General features: G+C 46.2%; 1 protein-coding gene across 2 annotated transcripts in view; it reads right to left on the bottom strand.

The window, feature by feature from the left end:
* The window catches only part of LOC126868241 (lachesin-like), a 34,425-nt gene extending 23,519 nt beyond the window's left edge, over positions 1-10,906 (bottom strand). Inside the window, exons 1-2 of one of the 2 annotated variants that reach the window (XM_050623521.1) lie at positions 10,671-10,906; positions 7,214-7,341 (exon numbers count right to left, since the gene is read on the bottom strand). In XM_050623521.1, coding sequence (XP_050479478.1) covers positions 7,214-7,340 — 127 coding nt within the window. In that variant the 5' untranslated portion in view covers position 7,341; positions 10,671-10,906. Of the gene's footprint in view, positions 1-7,213; positions 7,342-10,335; positions 10,622-10,670 lie in introns of those variants that run through there. The other variant, XM_050623522.1, reaches the window with a different exon arrangement.
* Positions 10,907-25,083: the final 14,177 nt, after the last annotated feature.

The raw sequence follows: 25,083 nt of genomic DNA, 5'->3' as shown, positions 1-25,083 counted from the left end.
TTCCGCTAAGTTGTCCTCAAGTTTTCGGACGTTCGAGTCGCTTCGAAAAATAACCGCGGGAGCCGTGCAATTTGCAATTAACCAAGTCGAACGAAGAAGCCGTTGAGAAAACAAAAGAAGCGGAACTCGCGCGTGTTACGTTAGGGCGTGCTTAAGGTTTCCAGGTTGTTGCGCCAACTTTCGAAACTATTTTAGCGACGAACGCGGTACACCGAGTAAGATCAGCCGCAGCGCTCACGCGCAAACACGAAATTGCGTTTAAAACTTTGGCCCCCTTACTCCCGCATGTTCACCGGAATAGCGTGCATTTCACACGCGTCATCGTACGCGTAGCACGATTATTCCATTCACGCCTTCTTCGTCCTCTGATACGAGCCTGCGTGCCGCACGTATGACCGCAGCGGCACGTGTCCTTAAAGCTGGAGGCGCGAGGAGATTACATCTAATATGCGAGCCAAGCGTCGGAACCTTGTCTGCCAAACTATCCTTTCCTCGATGAAGGCTCGCGCGTATCGTGACTCCCACCGTGCGCATACCTGGCGCGCGTGGTCACGTGCGTCTGCATTACCGGCTGGTAATTAACGTCAATCTCGTGCTCTTGCAGCGCGTTTCTCCGGGCGTTGTAACCTCCACCTCCTAGGCGCCATCCTAACGCAAACCACGCGGATGTTTGCGATATTAGGCGGCGTTAGGTATGGGGACGAGAGCGCGCTGCTTATACTTTGACGGTTTAATTAGGAGTTTCGAGCGAGATAAGCGGCCCATCGTCGTCGACGATAATCGAGAAAGAACGATTGACCGGTGACCTCCGGCTCGATCATTCGTTCGTTGGTTCGTTGCCGGGCCTCGCTACGACCGAATATTTTTTAATAACCAGCGTACCTCGTCAGTGAAGTAGCCGATTCTTGGAAACGGCGAACTTGACTTTGTAGCGGAGTTACGACAAGTTGGAGAAGAGAGGTTGTAGACGGTGGCGACGATAGAACCGTGAAATTTCAGAGGAGCGACGTTACGATGGATTAACGGAGAGCTTTATTAATCGGTTAACCTCTCACAATTTATCTTTCCGAAGAAGCGAGTTTAAGTTTTCGCGGCGGGTCTCGGGAACTGCTGGAAAAGCGTTTACTCGCGTCGATATACATCGCGAACAAGTTAAAGCCTGTCTGCGCGCTTTCTCGCCAATCAACTTAGTTGCTGATAATAAATATCATTAGGATGACTCGACGGAACGATATTTTTCAAAGCGACCGCCAGATATGCTGGAACCCCGAGAGCTCGGTGTCCCCGATCGATTCATTTGTCAGGAATTTACCGAGGAGCCTGTGGGTCTTCGGAAACGAGCGGTTTGACCCGGAAAAAAGGACCTACGTCGGTTTCGAGCTTTCGTAGATACCGTTTTTACCTCGCCGTGCCATTGTTCTTACGCGAACTTCGACATCGATTCCATTACGATCACGCTGGTGAAATGGTCGTTCGGTTTCGATGGACAATTTGACAAATCGTCGGAACGATCCTACCGCGGCGGTGATCGATTCCGTTGGAGGGTAAAAGTATCTAACGGGAAACCGAGTCGAATCGTTTCGGATCCAGCCGAGGCCAGACGAGCCAAGGAGGAAGCGGCACTATGTCAGGGAAATGAACGCGTTAGTCACGCGTTGCACGCTGCGCCCTGGGGGTCACTTCGCATTCATAACCAGGACCATGGCGTTCTGATGCTTGCGGGATAAGATCGGCAGCAAAGGAGCGCGCACGCGCGGCAACCGCTTAAGCGGTAAACTTGTAAGTGGCGAAATAAAGTTAGAAGCTCTCTGCTACCGTGTCTGTGACAGTTTAATTAATATCTTTCATCCTCAAAGGAAAAACTTGGTGAAGTAACCGGCACGGGCCCGGCCAGAGAGAGAGAGAGAGAAAAGAGCTAGTGGGGTAGTCGAGGCAAGCCGAGTGGAGCTACTTCAACTTCAGGGACATTCACCACCATCGTTGTCGTCGTCGTCGTCGTCGTCGTCGTCGTCGTCGTCGTTCGCGACCGCCCCTCCTTTTCTTCTTCCAGCGAGCTTTCGTCGCTTTACGCGCCAGCCTTGGGAACAAACTTTGTCGTTTTCCGCTATTTTCGATGGTCTCGCGCGTCAATGAGCCCAACGCGAGGCGGCTCCGGGACACGAAACTCGGGCAGTTTCGTGCCAACGAAAGGGAACTCGACAACCGTTTTGCACACTCTGGGTAGATCTTGCGGAAGATCCCCGAGAGTTAGTCAGACCTTCTTTGTATTCACCGATGAATCTTCTTTCTTATCGCGTCTTATTCTCCCTACGTTCTCGCTGTATCGCGTTATCAATTTCAATTACGTAAGCAGCCTTCATGGTTAACGTCGAAACTGTCGCAGTAGTGGAAATTTATCATTTTTCACGCAAGTTCCAGATTAGATTTACCACGGTGCGCTTTTGGGAATTTGAATAATTTCTTGCGAGATATATGCATAAAAGTTTATTTTGCATTATATACGTACAGCCTCGTTCGCTAGTACGCCACCGTGCATAAGTGTTTGGAAATCTGATTTAATTCGATCAAGCTGTCTCTGCCGTTAGTTCTTTAGCTCTTGCTGTAACTGGATTCGACGTTGCTGAATTTAATACCAGACATCTTCCATATTTCCATATTATCGTCCAAGTTTTATATTTATCTCTGATAAATGCTCCACACTTTGCAAAATCTACGCAAATATTTGAAACACGAATAGACAAATACGCGCATTTCGATCGCTTTAACGTTCTAAATGTCGGACAAATACACGTAATATCACTCGGTTCTATCGATAGAGAATATTTGACACGAGTTGAACGATTTACAGCCTAATTCGTCAAATTCAGTTATAAACAATTTTTCGCCGATTTACGTTTCCAAACGGCCTATTTGACTCGTTAGTAGCACTTTGCTGTTTCACGTCATTGTGGACGTAATAAACGAAAAGCGAAACGCACAATGACAGCTCGACGGCCGTACTTTTCTGCCAGCATCGAACTTCTACCATGGTTAAAAGATAAGAGGTTTTGTTCGACTAACGTTAATATTTTTAGTCGTAATTATAATTCAGTATTACTTTTGCCTGCAACATATTTTGTTGTTTATTCTATAGCTTTTTATACAACATCTTCCTCCCGTTAATTACAAACAACGCGCGTGTAGTTGCAGGTAATTTTACCTTAACCATAAACGTATTTTAATACAGCCTCGCTAAATCGTTAAAGGAAATAATTATATCGTATTATCTGTTGATTCTACGTCAGTTTAACATAAGAAGATTGTGTAAGTATCGCTTTTGATCTTCAGTCTCGGACCTTCTTCTCGTTAATTTATACATTTTACCAACATTCGTGTACCGTTGTTACAAATTGGATAAAGTATTCGGCCATACTTACGAACCTTAATATCTATATTACCTTCATATACCTCTCGTTTTCATCTATTTGATAGAAAATTTATGATTTAAACGTCGCCTTGGTAGTTGCAGCGTTAATTACGAACAGATGGCCTTGATCGTTCGTCGAACAGCTTTCGGATCTTCTCTTTTTGCATTCCGTGATAATCATATCCTTTTGTTTATTCTTGGCCTGTCGGCGACCGTTATCAGTCACCCCGCTTTCCCGTTATCTATCCGTTTAAGCGACATACCACGGCCAACTTAGCAGCTCTCGAAGGACATTATGCTCGTGTAACGGCGTGCAGGCCTCCGGTAAGGCGTTACCTAGTTCCATCATGGCTATGTATAATCGCTAACCACTGCGGTAACCCCTTATCTGATCTCGTGCTGTTACACCCTCCCTAATGAGTAATCAACGAAACGTCGCATTGTTAACGTCGCAAATAGATTTGGGACGATTGGTGGCTTGCCACAGTGAGAGAACTAACAAAGCTCGATGCGGCTTGCGATGAAATTAAAACGCGTTAACTGCTTTCTCTCGACACATCGAACGCCGATGGTTCTCGCGCGCCGGCACAACTTTCTCTTAAACACGATGAACGCGATATAGTTAAAGCTTTAAATTAAACTTAGGCAAACTTTAAATTAAACTTAAGGTATCCCTGGCACTGTCGAGCGTTCCAAGCTCTCCAAAGAAGGGAATCAATCGTGCCACGTAATTGGAAATCATCGAATCGTTGAACGAACATTGTTCGATCAAAAGCGATTTGCCAGCGGGCAAAACATGTACAGAAATACACGTAACATTGGCGGTATAGTCGACCAGCGTTTTTCTCGAAAATGGTAAGTTTTTAGGGAAAAATGACAGAGGTTTTAATGCTTTTTACGGCGAACGTGTAGTAGCGTAAGCCAATTTTTCATATGTGTTGTACCGTGTTATTCGGGTGAACGTTGATGACGAACTTTAGTTTTTCTAAATGGAATGCTATAAATTTGTTTATATCGTACAAAAACCTGCATCGAGAAGAATTCAAACACGCCGCGTATTGTGACCCTCAAGGTCAATACTGCGGATATGACAAATTCCCGTACGCTATCATATTCGCGATAAAGGACATTAAAAATTTTCCCGCCGTCGTGTTTTTTCGAAAGCCGTTTTCGAGAAAAACGCCACCCCGATATATCGTGAACATTCTGTATATATAATGCACACGGTATACGTGTATGCAAAATATATAGTATTTATGTACAGGGTATAGTTGTAGGTTTTTCTGGTCAAACTTTGTCAGGATGTTTTACGAGCATAAACAACGAACAAACGTTACACGAAGATAGGTCGTTTAATCCTTCGGTTCCCATAGATACCAATAGGTGCCATTTTTTATTTGTTTTATAACAGATATCAGCGAGGTGATAATTTATCTCCTCTAATGTCTTCTAAACTATTTACCATTTATTTGCCATTTATTTAAAACGCGTTAACTCGTAGTACCATCGATAGGATCCTTTATCTGGTTCGATTATTAACCGTTTTTTTTTTTTTATATTTACGGCAAATTTGCAACTCGTAACAACGATAAGAAGATAATATATTTCACGTATATTTTAAGACGAACTTTCAAAGTCTGTCGTTTTGTATCGAAACGAATAAATTTTACACGTTGCGTTACATTCTCAGCTATTGAAATTCCTGAGCTATTGAAGCTTTCATTGAAAATAGCAATAAAAATACACAAACGCGGAGAGAATAATGCTTTGCTGTCCGATATAGTGCGAGTTTAAGTACTTACATCGTCGAACTTTTGTTTATGAACAATTCTAATAAATATTAATGGTCATATTGAATCGATAAAACGGTTGATTGGTTTATCGAGATAAAGGATCGAAATTAAATTCGCAGAGTAGTAAAGCGAATTATTTATCATCGTCAGTTTCGCATCGATAGGAATTTTGAGATGGAGCCGAAATGGAAGAATGACAGTTAACGAAGCTAATTGGTTGCATCAATTAAATATCCATGAAATCTATTCTATTTTTTTTTGAATAATATAGTAACTACAAGTCATGATGCGATTCGTATTTCCTATTTTTATTGTCATCTTTTAACGTTCAAACGATGAAAGCTGAATTGCATGTGGCACATACCGGTATTTCACGTTTATTACTTTTCAAACTTCATCAACGAGTTATTATTCAAATATCAAACGATATAAATAATTTCAAGTTTCAAGCGAATTTTAGTACCACACGGAGGAAAAGATTCTTTTTGTCGGACTCTTCGCTGTAAAACGTTCGAGACTCGTAACAACGACGGGCAAGTTTCCGCCAGGCGAGAGTTAATAGAGCTTTAAACAAACTTACGTTCGTGTAACGTTCGTTTTTATTCATATCCATAAAATAACCCGAAGACTCGTTTAAAAAGATTGCTACACTCTGTATAATTTCTGTCGCGAACAAACGATTTCCGGGAAACAAAAGATCGGATAACCATCGACGGCCATCATCGCGAAGCTACTAATACAGATGTATCCGAACGTCGAATCCACGAAATCTGCACAGCAGGGGACGAGTCATTCTTCCACTGGGAATTCATCTATTCTTCGATGTTGTTTCTCGCGAATTCATTCGTTCTTGGTAACGAGATTTCACGACGTATACTTTGATTTCTCCGCTTTGAAGCTCTATAGATCCACTGTTCTCTTTGTTATCTAACGATAGGAGTAAACCTGCTAAAGCGTTATATCCCGGCGGAAGAAGAGACACATTTGCCAAAAATACGCGTTCATTTCCACGTTTGCGAATATATTTGCGTATATAGTCGACGATTAGCCATGTAAAGTACGAGCCGAGAACGAGCGTGGCTGATAACGATGCACGTAACCGGGTTTTTCATGGCAAAAATCCTGATGCGTCTTTTCGTGCACGGAAATAAAAGCTACGCGGCACAGAACGAATGCGATAGAACGACACAGAAGCTACCGATGAAAACCGCGATTAGGTGATTCGAACTGGGCACTGTCCACGCGAAGTCACCGCAGTAATTAAACCCTTTGACGTGCGTAGTTCGACGAGTTCGAGCACCTCTGTCACCGTCCTGAATTCGAAAAAAGAGAAGGAGAGAAGAGAAAGGGGGTGGGGGGGGGGGGGGACAAGAGGAGACAAAGGAAACAAGGACAAAAAAAAAACAGGAAGAAAGAGAAAAAAAAATATTGGAGCGGATGAGAGAGGCGTCGTGGAAACGACGAGACTCTCGGGAATAATACGCGGTCGGACGACAGAGTCATCGGCTTTGGGAATTTGGTCCAAGTTAGTTATCACCGATGTACACGCGAGCCAGAGCCGCGAAATCGTTTGTACAGTTTCGCTCGTTGTTACCTGCCGTAATAGTTGTAATTCGTTTCGATCCGTTAGGGGCGCAAAATTAATTTCGCGCTCCGTACGGCGTAAACGCCGTACCGCTCCGCGGAGCAGGAAATCGAGATGAAAAAGTTTTCAAGGACGTTCTCGAGCTTAATCGTCAGGACGATTACGGTCACTGCGTAACCACGCAGAGGCGAAAGTTGATTCGTTTCCGGCCTCGTAATTAACGTCGGGAACGAAGGCGAGCCGCGTTGAAGACGTCGCGTCGCGTGCACCGTGCTATATCCGCGGCATCAACGCCAAGATTCGTTCGGTTCTCTGTCGGTTTTCTGTCGGCTTTCTGTCCGTTTTCTGTCAGTCGGTGGCACGCGTTCGAAAAAGAAAACAATGCTTTTCGATATACGGGAACGAGCATATACCGACAAATATATATACCTGGTAGCGTAGGATTCGTCGCAGAGGCGTCCTGGCGCGCGGCGTCGCTAGTAATTGCAGCCCCGCCGAGATTGGTACTGTAGTCTTCGAGAAGTACGTAGCACAGTAATAGCCGTGCCACCCTCATTCTGAAAGTGGAAGAAAAAGAAACCTGAACAATAATAATGACTATCTTTCTCTCTATCTATCTTTCCCTCTCTCCAATCTCTGCTTTCTCTGTTTCGCCTAACTCGTACCCATTGCCCCGTTCTTTACCCCAAACTCCTTTTACTACTTGTTTCTTTTCTTCGTACACCGGCCTCCTGTTTATTTTTCTTTTCTTTTTTTTTTTATTATTCCTTTCATTCTTCCCATTTTTCAATCGATACATTTGTCAGGCGATGGTACGAGCTGCAAGTTCGCGCAATTTCACGTAATGCACATTTGGTGGAGAAGAAATCGGGGAAACGGTATCAGGGTATTACTCGTACATCCTCGATTTCTTCTCTGTCCAAGGCAGGACGCAATTATCTTTTCCACGCTATCCCGTAAATAACTATTTCGACCATTTACGAGCACAGATTTCAGCCGGCGTGCGAGCAGAATTTACCACCGTCCGACGAAAAATTCGTATACACATGGTATGAGTGCGAACGGCACGACCGCCCCTTCTTATTTACGGCAGGACTAAATGAAAAGTTTCTCCTTTTCTGTCGCGTGTACCACCGGCGGCCCACCTATTCTACCGCGATACGGTTCTTGTTTCTTTTCACGGTAAACAACGACTCTCGCACGCCCGCACCTTTACACATCGACACAGCCTGTCGTATCTTTTTCGTTCGAACCGATGTCAGATTATACGTTCTTTGTTTTATCTCGTTGACGCGTGATCGATGCTTTCAGCGAAGCGGGCGAAAGATCCGCCGGTTCGATGAAAATCCAGCAGAGACCTTCGTTCCCGATCCTCGGGGATATCCGCGGCAAAGGAAAATTCTACACGCGGTATTTCGCGAGAATGCGCGTCTGAATCTATGCGTAGCAACGAGACGGCGAATCCGACGATTTCCTAGCGGAATTGACAAACGTCGCGTAGAAGACCGGACGATGGACGAGAAACGATTTTAATTCGGCGAGAAACGATTTTTAATTGGACGAGATAAGCACGCCGATGATATCGCTGTATTTAGCCGCGAGATACTAATTTCCAAGCATCGATTCCAGCTAGTCACTTGATAGAATCGAACGTTTGTACGAAGGTACACGAAGCAGAAGAAAATTCGATTTTCGTCGTCGTTAAAAGCTTCTTCGAACAGATTGATAATACAAGGATCCGGGCGAAAGAGATTTCACTTTTCGAAGCAAAATTCCATTTCCGAGCGTCTTCCGTGTGTTTACCATGATGAGCTGTTTGTCCGCAAACATAGTCCGTTGAGAAAAGAATCGTGCAAACGTTATGATCGATTTAAAAGCCTCGTCGGCGAAATGGTCGGAAATGTCTTTGCGAGCGTTCGCTCGCACGAAGGATACGAAGGAAGGAAAAAACCTTAATGGCTCGCTTGGCATTGTACTGGAAATAAGTTGATCTCGATTCGACGATGGCTATCCCGCGCGCGTGAGTTCCCCGGGGGATGTCTTTCTTTAGCAATTTAGTAATCCCGAAAAATTGGGAATCCTCGTTTTGTCTTCATTACGGTGAAACGGCGTTAAGCGCGGCTTAAATTTCGTACGGCCAAGCAACTCGAACGACTTTGCTCCGTTCCCTTGCTGCAAGTACGATCGTATAATCAAGGAAAATGCGAACTTGTAATTTTTATTACCGAGCTTTATCGAGGATCGAGGATCCTCGTTGATCGTTAATTACTCGCATCAAAGAGAAGGACGCGTATTATCGCGATCGATCGGCGCCGAGACCGATCGTTTCTTAATCACGGATTCACGGAAAGGACCGAGGCGCGCGTACTTTCCTGCAAAAGTTGTCGGACGACCGGAAATTTTATTCCACGAACGTTTCCCTTTCCTTGCGAGAACGTATCTCAACGAATGTCGCGCGGATTTAATTTCTTTCCCTTCCTCCTTTCTCCACCTGTCTTCCCGGTGAAATCCTGTGTCGACCGTCGACACAGTTTCACCGTGTACGCGATTATACGCTTTCGGGAAGATTTATTCGCGCGATCGCGATCGTCGAATCGCATCGACTCGACTCGACTCGACCGTTTACTCTCGCCGTTTCGCAATCCGAAGAATAATTTTGGAACAGGATGGCAGAAAGGTACATATATCATTTGCATACGCGTAACTATGCAAATACGAGACTATTCTGCGGAGAAACAGATTAATTATCTAGGATGCCGTTGAAAGCAGTGAGTATCCGTTTTTGCGAAAGACTTCGCCTCTGCCTTGGCCGACCGACGATTACGATCGTACCTACCTCATCCAGGATTAACCGATTAGACGCGAAATTAACGTGTCCTTGGGGTTTCGGGTCTCACGATCGTTATACCATTCCCTTCGAACAGACGTTCCATCGAAGACGAACGGTTACCGTTGTAACGAGAGATCGTTACGGCAAGTTGGCTTTCGCGCGCACATATCCAATCGATTAATCTTACTCGCGAAAAGACCATGAAACCTGTTCCAAGTAAATATCGAAACGTAATTTCGGCTTCTACGTAACGATTGCTCGGACGAATCAGACGAATTCTTGGCGGCTAAACAAATTGAACGCTCGGACGCGAGAGTAGGTTCGGGACAATATTAAAATTCATACTCGTCCGATATTACCGCGTAATGAATCTCCTTCGGGAGACGAATTTATCAAAGTCAACGACAAGGCCATTAGCTATGACCATCTACGGTGACCGGTTCGATAAAAACGCGTCATATGCGAATATCGCCGGTTGTTTTTACTCGTCTCTAGGAGGGATCCCGTGGCCGTCGATCGTCGTTGATCGGCCGAGCGGCAACGATTTCCGATCGTTTCGGGTATACATCGCGGAATCGACGGTAGTCGTTAGTTTTTTCTCCGATATCGAAAATTGAATTTCCCAGCTCGGATTATCGTCCCGTTATATTCGCAAATTGTTATCGCAAAATTAATCGACGTCCGTTCGATTCTGGCCAGCTAGAAGCCCGTCCACGCGTACCTATGATCCTTATAATTCACTTGGAATTCACCAGGGAATTCCGTTGGAAAATATCACGTTGATGTATGGCCCCGGCGGAAAATCACCGCTCGTAACGCTATGTGATCGTTGGTAACCACCAGCCGAACGCTGCTAAATCCTCTGGGAATTTGCGAATCGAATGCCTCGAACGGTGATCTATCGAACGATCCTGACGATCGATGGACACTCGCGTTTCACGTTCTACTTTTGTTCGTCCTTATTGGCCCAACCGATTCGTACGCGCTTAACGATAGCCGTGCAACTTGGTCAACCAATTGGTTCCAAACTTATGTACGTCGCCGTTCTGACATTACCTCGTGGGAAAGGTGTAGCATTATATTCGTAAATGTACCCGGCGCGTCATAGATGGATGATCGATATGTATCTGTTTTCTTTTCGATACGACACACTTCTTGTTAACTGGTGTACGAGAAAAGGTAAAACGCGTTCGTCCGATCGAGCTCGAACCTTTGAACCAAGCGTCACGCTATGCTTCTGGCAAGGGACGCATCCCCGGGCGTCGAGACGCGTGTACTGACAGCGTCGAGCTAGCCGTCGAGCGAGTCGAGCGTCGGAACGCTCCGTCACGGAACGCTTGCCTCGCATAGCGCAGGTCCAGGACCTCCTGTCCCTTCTTTCCTCTTCCCTCTTCTCTCTTTCCACTTTCCTCTTTCCCTCTTTTCGCTCTTTCTTTCCTCCGCTTCTTCCTCCTTCTTTCGCTCGCTCCGTCCACGCCACACCACGCACCACCCTTGGATATAATATTCAATTTATTATGTAGCTTTGATGCACGCGGAACGTCGTCGCCGAAGAGGGAAGAACAGGAAGCGGAGGTAGAGCGCGAGTGAACGGCCAGCGTGGACCACGGGAAAATAAAGGGCGAGAGAGAAAAGCGGGATTTTCGGAAGAGATCGTTCGAGACAGAAACGATATCGCGGCACGAGTTTGCCGCTCGTTGGTCGAAAAGCGTTCCGCGGTCCACGAAGCTTCGCGCTTTCTGACGTTCGATCGCTTGACGACCCGTAAACGAGAAAAGAGTCTAAACGTTGATCGCGATGTCAAAGAAGGAAAAAAACCGTAATGGGGAGGAGGAGCCTCGGGATCGAAGCAACCGACACTATATTGTTCGCGCCTGCGCCCACTTCCGCTTTCGATACGTTCTTCCGAAATCGTATTTCGAAAGATTCCCGTGATCTCGATTACCAACCCCCACCTCCATCGTGAACCGAACGTATAACCAAAAACTCTTGGGGTGGAATTTTTCCAGTGGACCGAGCGAAGTTGACTTTCCACGTCCCCAACTTATGAAATAACATTTATTTTGTACGAAATAACATTTATTTTGTTTTTATTTTGTATAAGCCAGGATTCCGTTAATGGCCAGCAAATATTAGTAGAAAAATAAGCGTTCACCGTCGGTTTTTCCGTTTCGTTTGTGACGCTACACCTTGCATGGCCGAATACGTTCAGAGGAGCGGCAAACGTCATATTTGCCAATCACCAGATGTTTTACGCCAAGGTAAACAATCCGGTTTTTAAAAACCGTGGAAAGAGTAAAAACCGTGCAGTATAATCGACAAACCGTGTCTGGGAAACCGTGAAAGAGCAAATCGCGTTCGAGCGTAACGCACTGTAACAGAGTGTCGTTCACGATACGGAGCATCTCCGAGGAACAAGAGATCCGCTTCGTTACGAAAGCTGGCTGGATTCGATGCACGATGTGCCGTTGGATTCGATGGCCACGTGGCCTCTCGTCGAGCGTTCTCCCGTGAGTGGAAAATTTACGAGCGAAGAACATTCGTGGAAAGTGCTCGACCCCACACTCCAGGTCTTCAATTATGACAGTGAGAAAAAGTATACATTAAGGGGATTGCTCGGAGCAGCTGAAACAACTATATGCAAAGGGCGCAACAAAATTGCTGCTTAAGCTGCGCTAGGCGAAGATAAATGAAAAGGGTTTAGAACTTAGAAGGCGCCACAAAAGCGGAGAAACCGTCCTACCGACGTCTCGACGTCGCTAGACCTATGAAAAATTCCTGCACACGTCGAGACTACCGCGACACCTTCTTATTCCACGAAACGTTTATCGAGGGCAAATAAGCCATTAACAACGCGACCACGAACAGAAATTGTCACGTTCGCGGAAACCAGCGATCACGTGTATGTATATGTCATTCGTACGTACGTGCACGCTCCAACCGATTTGTAGAAACAAAGGAATATTCAACTAACGCGCGAAAGTCACCCGCGTACTTATCGTCTTCTTAGGCAATCGGCAAATCGTACATTTTAACTACCTGTCGAGGAACTGATCGACGATGTATTAAAATTCGAAATGCGATTCCATCGATGTACGATATTTAATTGTTTCGTGACCACGAACGGGATGCCTCGCTACTTCGAGATACGTACGTCGTTTATGCGACATCACGAACGAAATATCTCGCTGCCACAACGCCGATTGTGCAACGCTACGGACGAAATATCCTGCGTTGCAATGTCGCTTATGCGACGCTATGGGCAACATATCTCGCGTGTCTTCATTAGAGTGTGAAATGTCTCGATCGAAAATTTAGGCTAAAAGTTACAATATGCTTAGTAGTAAATGGTATAAATAGTTATTAGAGGAGTTACGGTCAGTTGTCGATCAGTTATCAACGAATTATCAGCGATCTAATTAACGAGTCATTAGCGATCCTATTATACGACTTATACGCTATACTATACTATACTAATTCATTATTTTAAATATATTCGACGGTCTCAACAACAAGCGATAACGTTTAATAAATCTCACTGATCAAACATTCCTCTAAATATAAAATTATAATATTATATTAAGCAACAGGGTTCTAACGATTACTTCTGATTAGCAAGTGGACACCGTGGCGTGTGTTCTGTTATCTTTTACTCTTTTATTTTGTCTAGTTACGTATACCAGCTGCTACATCTTTGTCTTAATAATCGTTAGAATAATCGATACAGCAGCGTCTTTGGTCGATCGGTCTAATGTTTGCAGATCAGAGCCGACAGTTTGCAACGACGAATACACCTTAAGGTGTTGGGATACCGATCCGCCGTTCGATTTTACGGCGATACACGCGCGGACACCAAATACGCGTTAACTTTTATCGATTATCGAAGAAGCACGACGTATTTCGAACTACGGGTTATCGGTTACGAAATTCGATCGTTCTCGACTTTGGACACGCAAGGTGTTCCGATTTCGTCTCTCCACTTCGCTGCTTGTAAAACGATAGACGAAAAGGTTGTACGCTTAAATACGCCAACTACTGTACGGTTGAACGTATCGTAAGCATAAATACGAGTAAAGGATCGAGAACTTAATAGATTCGTGTTTTTAAACGATGAAAATAGAACACCTTGCATATACGTAGATCGGAGGGAAAAGCGATACAGGATGCAAATCGAGCAAACTTTTACAGGTACGGTAGCATGCGATATCGTAAATAAAATAAATTCCTGGCTCGTTTGAAATAGCTCGTTCGTTCTTTTTATAATCAAGGAACGTCCGGAAACGAGAGAGCTCATAAGCCGGCTTTCTAGGTCGATTCTACAAGCTGCCGCGTTCGACGAACTTAACGCAATCGTGTAATTATACCATAAACCGGTTGTTAATAGGAGTGGCGGGAAAAAAGCATAGGAATCAGCAGGATTCACGCACGCACGGTTCGACCGGTAAAATGAGATTTGTCCAATTAAATAATTTACAGTAACCACTAGGTACAATTAGCGAAATGACACGCGTTCCATCGGCACTCGTACAGCTACACGGATTTTCCAGATGTAATAGCCGTTTTGGATTTCGGCTAAATCGAATTATGCTTTGGCGCAATGCATCAGGGGAGAATTTACATCTGGATGCCATCCATTTTAGAAGACCGGTGTCCCCGGTCCACCCGCCGCGTTAACGGATTGTCGATGTTAATGTTTGCAAAAAGATCACGTTATGTTTCGGCCGTTTTGAGGCGCGTCATTAGTCGAGCTCGTTTCACAGTCGGCAATATTCTACGTTAGTCGTGCAAACAATCGCGCGCTAAATAATCTCGCGACACGCTTGCCGCTCCTATGCAGACGTTCCACTCGTTCAGATGCTTTTCAATTCTCATCGGCGATAATAAAATCGCTGGAGAAACGTTTCCATTCGATTATTATTATCCTTTTTCGAATTACCTTGCATTCCGTCTCTTATTCTTCTTCTTTCTTCTCTCTTTTGTCTTTTATTCCGTTTCCCCCCCCCCCTTTTTTTTCATTTTCAACGTCGAAGAAATGATTCGGAAAACCGACGCGATCTAAAAGCTCGGAGCTTAATGCTCGTAATCGTCGATAATATATCGGAGGCTGCATTATATCCGAGTTCAAATTATATCGGAGCAGCAGCCCCGGCAGAACTTGGGGAATAACGGTCGATAGAAATGCTCGAACAGTGATAAAGTAATAGTATATATCGGAAAGTATAGAGCTAGTTAAAACTTAGTCGCAGAAACTATTTGTGGTGTAATAGATATCGTTTTACCTTATGGCCAGCTATCTGCAAACTTTAACGCCGCTTCATTGTTAAGCTCGCCACTTGAAGAGACGAACCGATAACGTTCGACGAAGCTTCGAATTTTCTTTTCCCTTCCATGTAGGACGTCCTTTGTGCCCAGCATTGGTATAAAAAAAGCCCCGAGTTCGACGCATCCTCGCGTGAGCGTAAAACCCAACGGTTAATGCGATTATCGTCGAAAAAGCATCTCGTCGTAATCTGTCGTGGCATTTAACTCGCTCGTTGTTGCGCGAGAAGAGGAACGCGGCTTCGAAAAAGCAGACCAGTTGCGTTTGTATATAAATCGGAAGGGTAACAACGCGACCAGTCGCTTTCGAATTTTAAGACGTCACGACTGTCCAAGTTGCCAACCTGTCCAAACAGACGTAGGTTATCGTACGAAGCATCCGTTAGGTCGAGCATCGTTCATCCGTTTCTTCGGTGTATCTCGCCGGAAAATTCGTTTATCGTACGCGCGACGCACTAATGCCGCTAAAACTTTCATAGTAATGTTCGCGTGTGCGCGTGTATACCAACCGCGCACACAGAAGACAAACGTTTACGTACATTTCATAAAATACGTGACTGCGCGTATTTTCACCGGCTTATCTTTGCCACCACACGTGTCACGCTGTCCACTACGTGTACGCGTGTCAGTCTGTACGCCTACGCTCGATTCACGTGTGCGCGTGCGGAATATACAGCGGTATATAGGTTGCCTGTTAAATGGCGCGTTGCTCATCTACAGGGGTGGTTGCGAGTTAGTCGATCGGTTTAGTAGTTTCTTCGAAACGTCGAGAGCTCGATATTCGATTGGAACGGCGACGAGACGAAAGAAACGTGGCGCTCTCGCAGACAAACTGTAGCAAAGTGCAGGGAACGTTATTTATCAGCGATCACGACCAACGATCACACACTTTCGGGCAAACGAGTCCGAAACGATTCGGCGCAACCGCGGGGATGCTAAGCGGAGTTTAAGCGGCTTGAGGTTACCGTAAACGCGACGAAACGCTCGACAAGCAGCGAGCGTGTAAAACGCGTAGAACAAAGATAGAAATTTTTGGGTAAACCGAGAGAAAAACCGTAGGGCGAATAGATGCGCGCGTAAACATACGCGACACCGCGCGTCAACTTCTCCTCGTCCCGTTCAGAACGATACACACGTCGCCGTACGTCTTGCCGCGTTTCGGATTACACGTTGAACCAAGACCGATAGAAGGTGATCTGACGTGTTTACGGACATTGTCGGATGAATCCTCGGAAGTCGTAAAACGTACGAACATTCTCGCGTTTCCCTTCAGCCATTTTACGAGTAATTTCCCGCGAGTGTTGAGTTTCCTCAGACACGACAGACACGAAACTTGCCCTCGCGCTCTCACCCTTTCCATTCGAACGGCGCGGTGCCCTGTCTCGTTTTAAGAGACCGTCACTTGGTGAAACTCGACCGCGGAAAGCACCTTCCCCGACTGAATACTAATTAGTATTTCAATTTCGTTCGCATTAATATTAAACCGGACCGCAAAGGTGTTCTCCGCTCAGCCAAAAGAAGTATTAAAAACAAGCGAACGGTAAATCGACCGTTTTCATCGTTTTTAATGAATGCTCGCGACTCGCGCGTTTCACCTCAAAGCGCGCGCCGCAATCGCTTTGTTCTTGCTGTTTCCTACAAGCGAACCAACCGATCCGTATGTAACCCGAACAATTAAAATCTTTTATCCTCGCCTCGTCTTGCGAAATAATCTGCCATTAATCCGCCGACTCTAATTGTTCTCGAACGCGAAACCAGCTCCCTTTACAGCGAAGAATGCGCGCAGAGCTTCGCGTCAACCGCGTAAGACCCGCGTAATGAATCTTTCGTACGGTCGCGTGACTCGACTATCCAATTCGAATCGATACGCAAGGCTAATTAATGTAGGTAAATACGCGTGTAGGACGCGTTTAGACTCGCGCATACTGGATACGCGCGCGTTCATTTCCGGAAGTACGTGTTCGTAATCCCAGCGAGATCGATGATTTTAATCAAGAAAATGTCTCTCCGCATCATAGCTCGTGAGCAAATCTCTGGCGGTCACGTTTATTAAAAATAAAAATAACGCACAACGCGGTACCAGGGATAAAAAGAGAATAATGCATTCCAACGGCACTGGATTAATATTCGAAGACCCGTAACGCCGCGCCGCCGATCTGTTTCGAGCTGCTCTTAGCACCATCCAACCAGCCAGCCAGCCAGCCAGCCAGCCAGCCAGCCAACCAACCAACCAACCAACCAACCAACCAACCTGACAGCCAGGCAGCCAGCCGGTTGTTCCGCTTTTTCTCCGATACCTATCAAGGTTATTGGTACACGAAAATTTCTTTCGATACGGGAACGAGAGACGAGAAATCCTTTAGGCGAGCGTCGTTTCATGCCGGCCCAGCGGGACCACGGAGTTGTCGCGCGTCGTTGTTTTCCTTCGCGCGATGCGATGCCGCGATATGCGATCACGCGATGCGTTCCCAATCGCAAAGTGAAATCCTTCGACGCCTCTCCGTGCTTACGATGCGTTTCGCCGCGAAATAATTTTCGTCCTTGTTAATTAAAAATTTCAATCACGTATATTAACGACAGGTTGCCAGCTCTCTCACTTGCCTGCGATACGTTCGACACGCGCGTACAGTCTCGCTTGCACGCGCTGCGTACTTTCACATTTCCCAGCACGTAATAACGTAGTTATCGTGGCTTAACAGCCGCCCGTGAATAGAGCTAACTACGTTAGTCTTCCAATAAGCAGGTTCGGTTTCTGAGGAAAGTTTCGGCCTGTAATTGCAACGGGTAACTTTATTGTATGTACCGGCGTCGTAGCAATCGTCCTCGGGTACAATCTATGAAATTCACTTGCGCGCAGCCAAAGCTCCGTAGATTAACATCGCCTGCAGTGTAGAACAGCAGAAACGACTACGTCGACGCCGACTCCGACGTTGACTCCGACGCCGAATCCAACGGTGACGCCGACGCCGACGCCAACGTCGAGGAGCACGACGACGCCCTGTGCAATGAGTTTGCAAGTATAACTTGGAAACCGACGTGGCAACGGTCTAAAGAGAATACACCAGGATATTCCGAGTGTCATCCGAGCATGTTCGTGTCACCGTGGAAAATGGAAAATCGGACCATCCGCAGACAGCCTAATGGAATCTCGTATTGTTTTCCCGCGAACACATTTTTAGAATTCCGATTTTCATCAAGCCGTCCGTCCGTGTCCGCGCTCGAATCTGTCACCAAGACGTTTCAGACAATTTTGTAATATCGTTCGTACGCTTTCTTCGTCGCTGTATGTACTTGTAATAGAGATTGAATTAAAAGTCTCGGTGATCGAGGCGAAATCATATAAAACGGTAACGGTGGAAGAGGAAAGGCTCGCGACAGGGCATTGACTTTTAAAATAAAACGAAAGCCGACAGAATGCCTATGGGTCGCTATATAAAGGTGTAAGATGCTAAAGGTGGCACTTAATGATATTTGCGCCCGGGTTACAGTTTATTACGACCGGACTATTGCTGCCAGTTCCCTTAAATGCCGTTGAATGGTCGTCGCAAGAAAGCACCGAGTCGTACGGACGCGCCATTACCGCGACAGAGAAAAAATTAAAGAAAAGAGCCACTTAAGACTGGACGCATGAATCGCTGCCATTTACGAAATTGGTCAAGCTACTTGGTCGAGCGAGTACACGTTTCGTTCGCGTGTCTTTCCTCCGGGAGTGTCTCGTATCGGTGACCGGTACGTGTAACACGTAGCCGTATCATTGATCGAACGAGACGTCCACCGATAAAGTATTCGATCTCCGACGCGTGAACCTACGATTATTTGAAAACCGTGAATTTCCATTTTGTCTGGTCGCTTAGTCGTTACGAGCGAACGAACGAGCCACGATACGCTTGCTTCCACGGCCAACAGGGTGGGGGACAATTACACCGATCGGAGCGCATAAAAATGCATGAAGTCAGTGTGGAATTCCTAGAAATTCTGCGATGCAGCTCGACGTTACACAGGACCAACACAATGGATGCCGTTGAAGAGCGTAAAAGCGACTTTATACGGTTCTAAGCAACTGCGAACATAGCTGTTATTTCAAGGCTCGATGGAATGGTTTCTTCCCGGATATTCGATTGGAAGAAATGGTTTCTGGGTCTATCGTTTACGCTATACTCGCGTCCATATGGAACTTCTTACAACGATATCGCGTCTCGCCAGCTTCGCTCTTACGTACCGGAGAAATAATACGATCTCGTCGGTAAACTGATTCTCTAACGCGATATCAGTCTCTAATGGGCTTAGATCGAACAGATTTTCGCAATCGTATCGCAGAATCGGTTTGATTCTAAACATCGGTCATGTTCCGCACTTCGTCTTAATAAACGGAAATCGTGATCCTTCGAACGAAGCGAGAAGTTTATCGTCACAGAACGTATTTAAAGTAGCGAATCAAGCGTAATCAAGCGTTCAAAGAAACTGAAGAAATAGAAATACCTGATAAGCGGCAAGAACTTATTGGACGACCTAACGTTCATGGTAAGATCTATATACCGCGTATTAGTAGCAGTATCTGGTATCCATTTACGCTATTACGCGTATATACGTTTAGTTATTATTGTGTCGCGGTTGTGATGCATCAAGGAATGTCTCAGTTAGTGGTATAGAGGAATTTCGAGGTAACACGAGGTACATTTGGAAATTTGGCAGCGGTACCAAGGATCACTCTCTATATAGTATATGATATATATATATATATATATACAGGAAGATCTAACAATGGAATTGCCACGACAATTATTAGCCGTGAATATCAAGGCCGAGAAAATTACACAGTAGGAGATCCCTCGCCACGTCGCGTCGCGTCGAGTAATATGATCCTTTCGACAGAAGCAAGGAAGGAACCTCCGACCTCCTCTGCTTCCTCCTATCTCTCGATCCTTGTAACCTCGTTACTCGAACTCTCCGAAGATGAGGGACGAATGTTCCCAAAGCGCGATACGTCGCGACTGATACGTGACGACGCAGCTCGTACTTCTCGATAATTACAATTCGGTTGATAATTCACCGAAGACGCCAACAGGAGGCCAGTTTTACCGATCTAATAACGCGATAGTTGTATCAACGCACGCGCGTTTCCAGCTGTATTCGGCCAAGTTCGCTGTTATCTGCGCCTCTTGTAATTACATTTTGACATTTCGAAGACTACCGTATGGCATAATCTAATACGGTGTAATGCAATCAGGATGGCGCGCATCTTGCGCGGAAATCTCGCCTCGGGGAAGCATAGGCGACGATAATGGTGACTCGTTGCTCGAAATTTCCCTCCCTCGCCAGCCAACCTGTCTCCTCGCTAAATTAAAAGATACGCCTTTCGACGAAACAAGATTGCCGCGCGTTCTCTACATCGCGCGCGAATAAAACTGCTGGATCGGGAAACTTTAGACGCGAATCCGCGACGATGCCGCGCCGGCAGGATCGAGCGTATCGAGGTAACGATCGAGCGATAAACCGTTTCCACGACACGTTAACGTATACGCGACACGAGATCTCAACCGTGATCCCGTCCGAAAGAAATCATTATTTGCGCTCAGCTCGGCGATAGAAAGCGTAAAACGCGCGCCGGTCCCACCTTCGAACACGATTTCGCCGTTAGCCCCGAGAAATCGAGTCCGCCCCCGTGGTAATTTCACCAGCGGCTACCGAGAGTCGTGGGACCAAGAAAGAAAGTTGGAGTACGTTCGACGAACGCGTAATGTATGCCGGATAATGCTCGTTCCTTTGCCGCTCGTTGCCCGAGACGCCTCTTGGCCAGCCAGCACACCCCTTGCCAACCCTCTGCTCGCTTACCAGTCTCGCATTAATGCAAAGCGAGGACATGCAACGGAGGCACGACGTAGGCTACCCGAGGATGCTTCTTGCAAGAATAAGAGAACAGGATCGCTGGGGATGTCCCGGGATTCTGTCCTCTATCGATCTCTCGCGTATATAGACACTAACTTGTGCCCTCCGCAAGCCGTGCTATGTATCTGCCATATACATATACCAATCTCTCCATCCCTATCCATTCTCCTCCTTCGCGTCTCTTTTTCTTCCTCGTCCGTTCTCCCCTTCCTGTCCTCTCCGTCTCACGCCCTCCCGTTCATTCTCAATCGTTTCTTCCTCCTCTTTATCTTCCTTTCTCTTGCACCCTCTGTTCGCGGCTCACCGCCTCCTTGTCTTTGCGTCCTCGTCCCTCTTCTCGTCTCGGATCAAACCCGTCTCTATTCGTCTCGATCGCTCTCCTCGTTTCTCCTCGTTTCTCCTCGTCCTGCGCGTCCTAGCGTCGGTCCAGCTGTCCCTCGTTCTCGCTTTCTCGCTCTTTCTGCCTCTGTTTCCTCCCCTTTGGTTTCCTCCCCGTCCTCCCCCTCGCGCTATAGCTTCTCTCTCGGATCCTCTCGTTCTCTCCCGCGGCGAATTCCTGGCGTGCATACACATAGAACCCGAACGTGTACCACCGAGTGTCTCTCTCCGTTTGCATTCGCAGCGGGAGCAAGAGGGATGGAATTGGTCCACGCGCATAACCACGCTTAGCACCGAAGAATGTGTTATGTATACATAAACGACGCGTAGAACGGACAGGAATGTCTTTGTGTTTACTGCGTTATTGAGAGATGTGACACGCTTCCGGAAGTCCATCAGACGGTGGCGGTCGTTATCGAAAATCAGCGGTCGCGAAAGATTCGCCCGTACGTCACCATTGGCACGGACGAATTACGTTTCCCATGCTTAATCCTCTTCAACCGCGTCCATTAGCGTGACTTTAACGTAACCATCAAAAGGAGACGTTATTGCAGAAAGTATGCTAGTCGTAACCTTTGCTATTATCTTTATGGGCTATTAAAGTTTTAACCATTGTTTGTAACGTTAAAAAATGTAAGAGGATCGTTTATAAATTCGTTCGTACGCGTTTCACGTTCGTGATTCAGATCGAAATTAAGATTTCAAAATTCCAGTTTAAAGGCTCGTTTTCATGGTAACGTTCGAATACAGAGCTTAACGAAGAACGTAATCGTTTCGAACGTTGACAGTCGCGGTTGCTTTAATTAGGGCGAAAAAATTTGAACACGTACCAACAGCGAAAGCGAATATTGACGCTACAAAATAGATTCGCTGGTGACGCGTACAAAGAGGTTACACAATTATCTCGGAAAGTCCACAAAGTTTCCCGTTGTCTCCGATGGAAACTTGTAGCAAAGCTGCCGCGTTCACCAGGGACCAGCTTATACCACAGTCACGTCACCAGTAATACGACGCAAAGTCGGTCCGAAGCCGCGAACTCGCCATCGAAGAATATCAACCGGTCCTGCGAAACACGTAATCCTGCGCAAGATTTAACGTTTATCTCTTTGACGATAGTTAAAACAATGGATTTTCTTTACGTTACACGTACGATCGCGATCTCAACGATAAGCGGCAATTTTAATCGACCGCCGATTCACCTTGCGACAGATTAGACGTTTAGTGCGCTCTTCTAATTATCGAATTAACCGCTAGTTGAAGTGAATGGGGAAGCTTCGGAAATCCACCGCGACGAAAATACCTCGTAATTAGGAGCGAGTCGAGTAGAACGAGTAGTATGGGACGGAATTGATCCGGCCTTACGAGCGACTATCACGTGAAAGGCCACTCGTTCGCTGGCTATAGGTCGAAGCAAAGAGTGGGGAATGGAGATTTTCTCCGTTGACACGACGATTTGTACGAGCAACAGGCAACTTTCATTAAGCCTTTTCGAGCCGCTACCTTCCTCTCCTATCTGTCTTCCTTTCTCTGTTATCTCTGCCTTTCCTTTTTCCTTTTCCCTTTCTCTCTCGATCGTATTCTCTTTGGCTCTATATCGCGTAGTCCCCTCACCACGTGTCGAAACGAGCCGCATAATCGGGCTTCGTAATACAGGCCGGCTCAAAAATGCATCAACGTGTTCTAAAACAAGACTTGGACGAACAAAAGCTTGGAAAATGCTCGCTCCAAAGGTAACGCGTTTCACGATAAAGGCCGTGATTGCTTGTTTTTGTTCGGCCGTGGAACACGTTCCTTGGGGCAAAAATATCTTCAAAACGCGAGAACACTTCGGATATTAGATTTTACCAACATTTTGTATCGTGATTCTTCCGTGTAAATTATCGTTGCTGGTGGATCGGCGACGTATCGTTAACGTCGGTGGTCGTTTCAGGTTTTGAAACGACCTATACACACCGAAGGATCACGTTCGCGTTTGTCCCTCTGCGACAAAATGCGTTTACATGTGTAGCGAGTGCTCGGGTCATCGGTGCGTCTGTATTGAGGCATTGTGAGCGGCAAGAGTTGCCGGAAGCGTATTGGACGCACTGAGCATTCCTCGTGCGCTTGAATCTCGTTAGCATTCTATCCTTTAATTCCGTTCCCAGTTTTCCCTTCTTTTCCTCTGTCGTAATTTCCATCGATCTCTATCGAACCATGTGCCTCTAATCGGCGAACACTCCCTTTCTATCAACCACTTCGAATGCTATCTTCCACGGCCGAGCATCTCTCTTCATTCAATTCCGCTTTTAATTCCTTTAGTTTTGCACGCCGTCCCACTCGCGCGTTAACAAACGCGCGCTGCATAACGTTAACGGTAACACGACCGAATTCGTTGTTTGTTAATGAACCGTAGCAGAATCGCGATAAGAGGGTTGCATATGCATGGCATGATTGACACTGACGTCGATTACCAGACGAATACTACTTTGATTCGCGATAGCAGCCCGCTCGATACTCCAGTAACGAATACTCTTCGATATTCCAGTCGGCGTTCGCGCGGACCAAATTTAAATACGTTCGATACTTTCCGACGGCCGGCCTTAACCGAATCGAATCGAACCAAACTGACGCTTTATCATACCACCGCGTATCGCGTAAATAGCCAACTAACATTACGAATCGGTGTTTGATTCACCGTGTTATCGATTTACTTATTCCGCCGCAAACGCTACCTTGTTTGCGTTACGATGGCCCACGCCGTGCCCGGTGGAAGTTACAATATTTCTCCAAACAATGCGTATCGAGCCGATACACGTACAAATAAACGGATGCTTTTATCGCGGAAAATTTTCCTCCGCCAGCAGCGTCAACGAGCGAGCCGGAAACTTGTTTCTCCTCGCGTGTACATAAATATGGAGGAAAGCGTAGTCGTGTATGCACCGGCATTCGGTACGTGCGAAAATGCCAACGCCGCGCCAACCGAACAAATCAGTCGCATCGGACTCTTGTCCCATAACGTCTCCCTCTCGTCGAAAACTTCCCTTCGAAACTTCTTCTCGTGGCCTACTCTTCTCTATCGTTCACCGTTTTGCCCCTCCTCTTTTCTCTTTTCTCATCTTCCATTCCGTCTCCCACGCCTCTTTCGTCCGCGTTTCGTATATCGTCGTTCAACCGTATATACCAAAGTACGTATATATAGCAACTTAACGGTGCTTTTTTATCTGTTTTCCATCGACTGAAACGAGTCGGCCTCTCACGGTCTCGGGTGGTCGATAGACTCGTGGAACGTTGATCCCTTAAGCTGATGAGCCGCGTATCGAATAAAATCAGGGAGTTCGGTCGCGATCCTCGTGCAACATTTTAACGACACCGTGGATCTAGCGGAAGGAACGAGTGCAGCTCAGAGTAGGTCGTTTCACCGCGATCGTATAACGAATTATAATAGGGCACGAGGGCCGCGATCGAACGACCGCAAACAGCTGCGCGATCCTGCCACTCTTTCTACTCGACTCTATTCTTTTATTGTTACGAGAGAAAGATAAGCGTACACGCCGTGTACAAATATTCCGCAACGTCACAGAACATGCATGTAAAATTATACTACGAACGAGGCTTCTATCGTTTTATTATGGTAACGCCGGTACGCCTTCTTCGTATCATTACGTGGTTATTTCGCCGTCTTCTCTTTTTTTATTTCTTTCTTTTCTTTTCTTCTGATTTTAAACGACAGTTTCGCACACCTCGTTCCCGTACCTCGTTTCGAGGTACGATTCTTTCGTTTTTCGATATGGAGTGTACTTTGGCGCGCGAACTCTTATATACATTTACTTACCCTTTGCTCCACCATCGAACTATAATATTTAAGCTGCTGGTAGGTAGAGTCGACTGGCGAATGAGCGATAAATTT

The sequence above is a fragment of the Bombus huntii genome, chromosome 8, assembly GCF_024542735.1.
Source record: "Bombus huntii isolate Logan2020A chromosome 8, iyBomHunt1.1, whole genome shotgun sequence".
In the NCBI taxonomy this organism is placed as follows: Eukaryota; Metazoa; Arthropoda; class Insecta; order Hymenoptera; family Apidae; genus Bombus; species Bombus huntii.
Note: the sequence above shows the minus strand (reverse complement) of the source record. Positions and strands in the feature narration are given on the sequence as shown.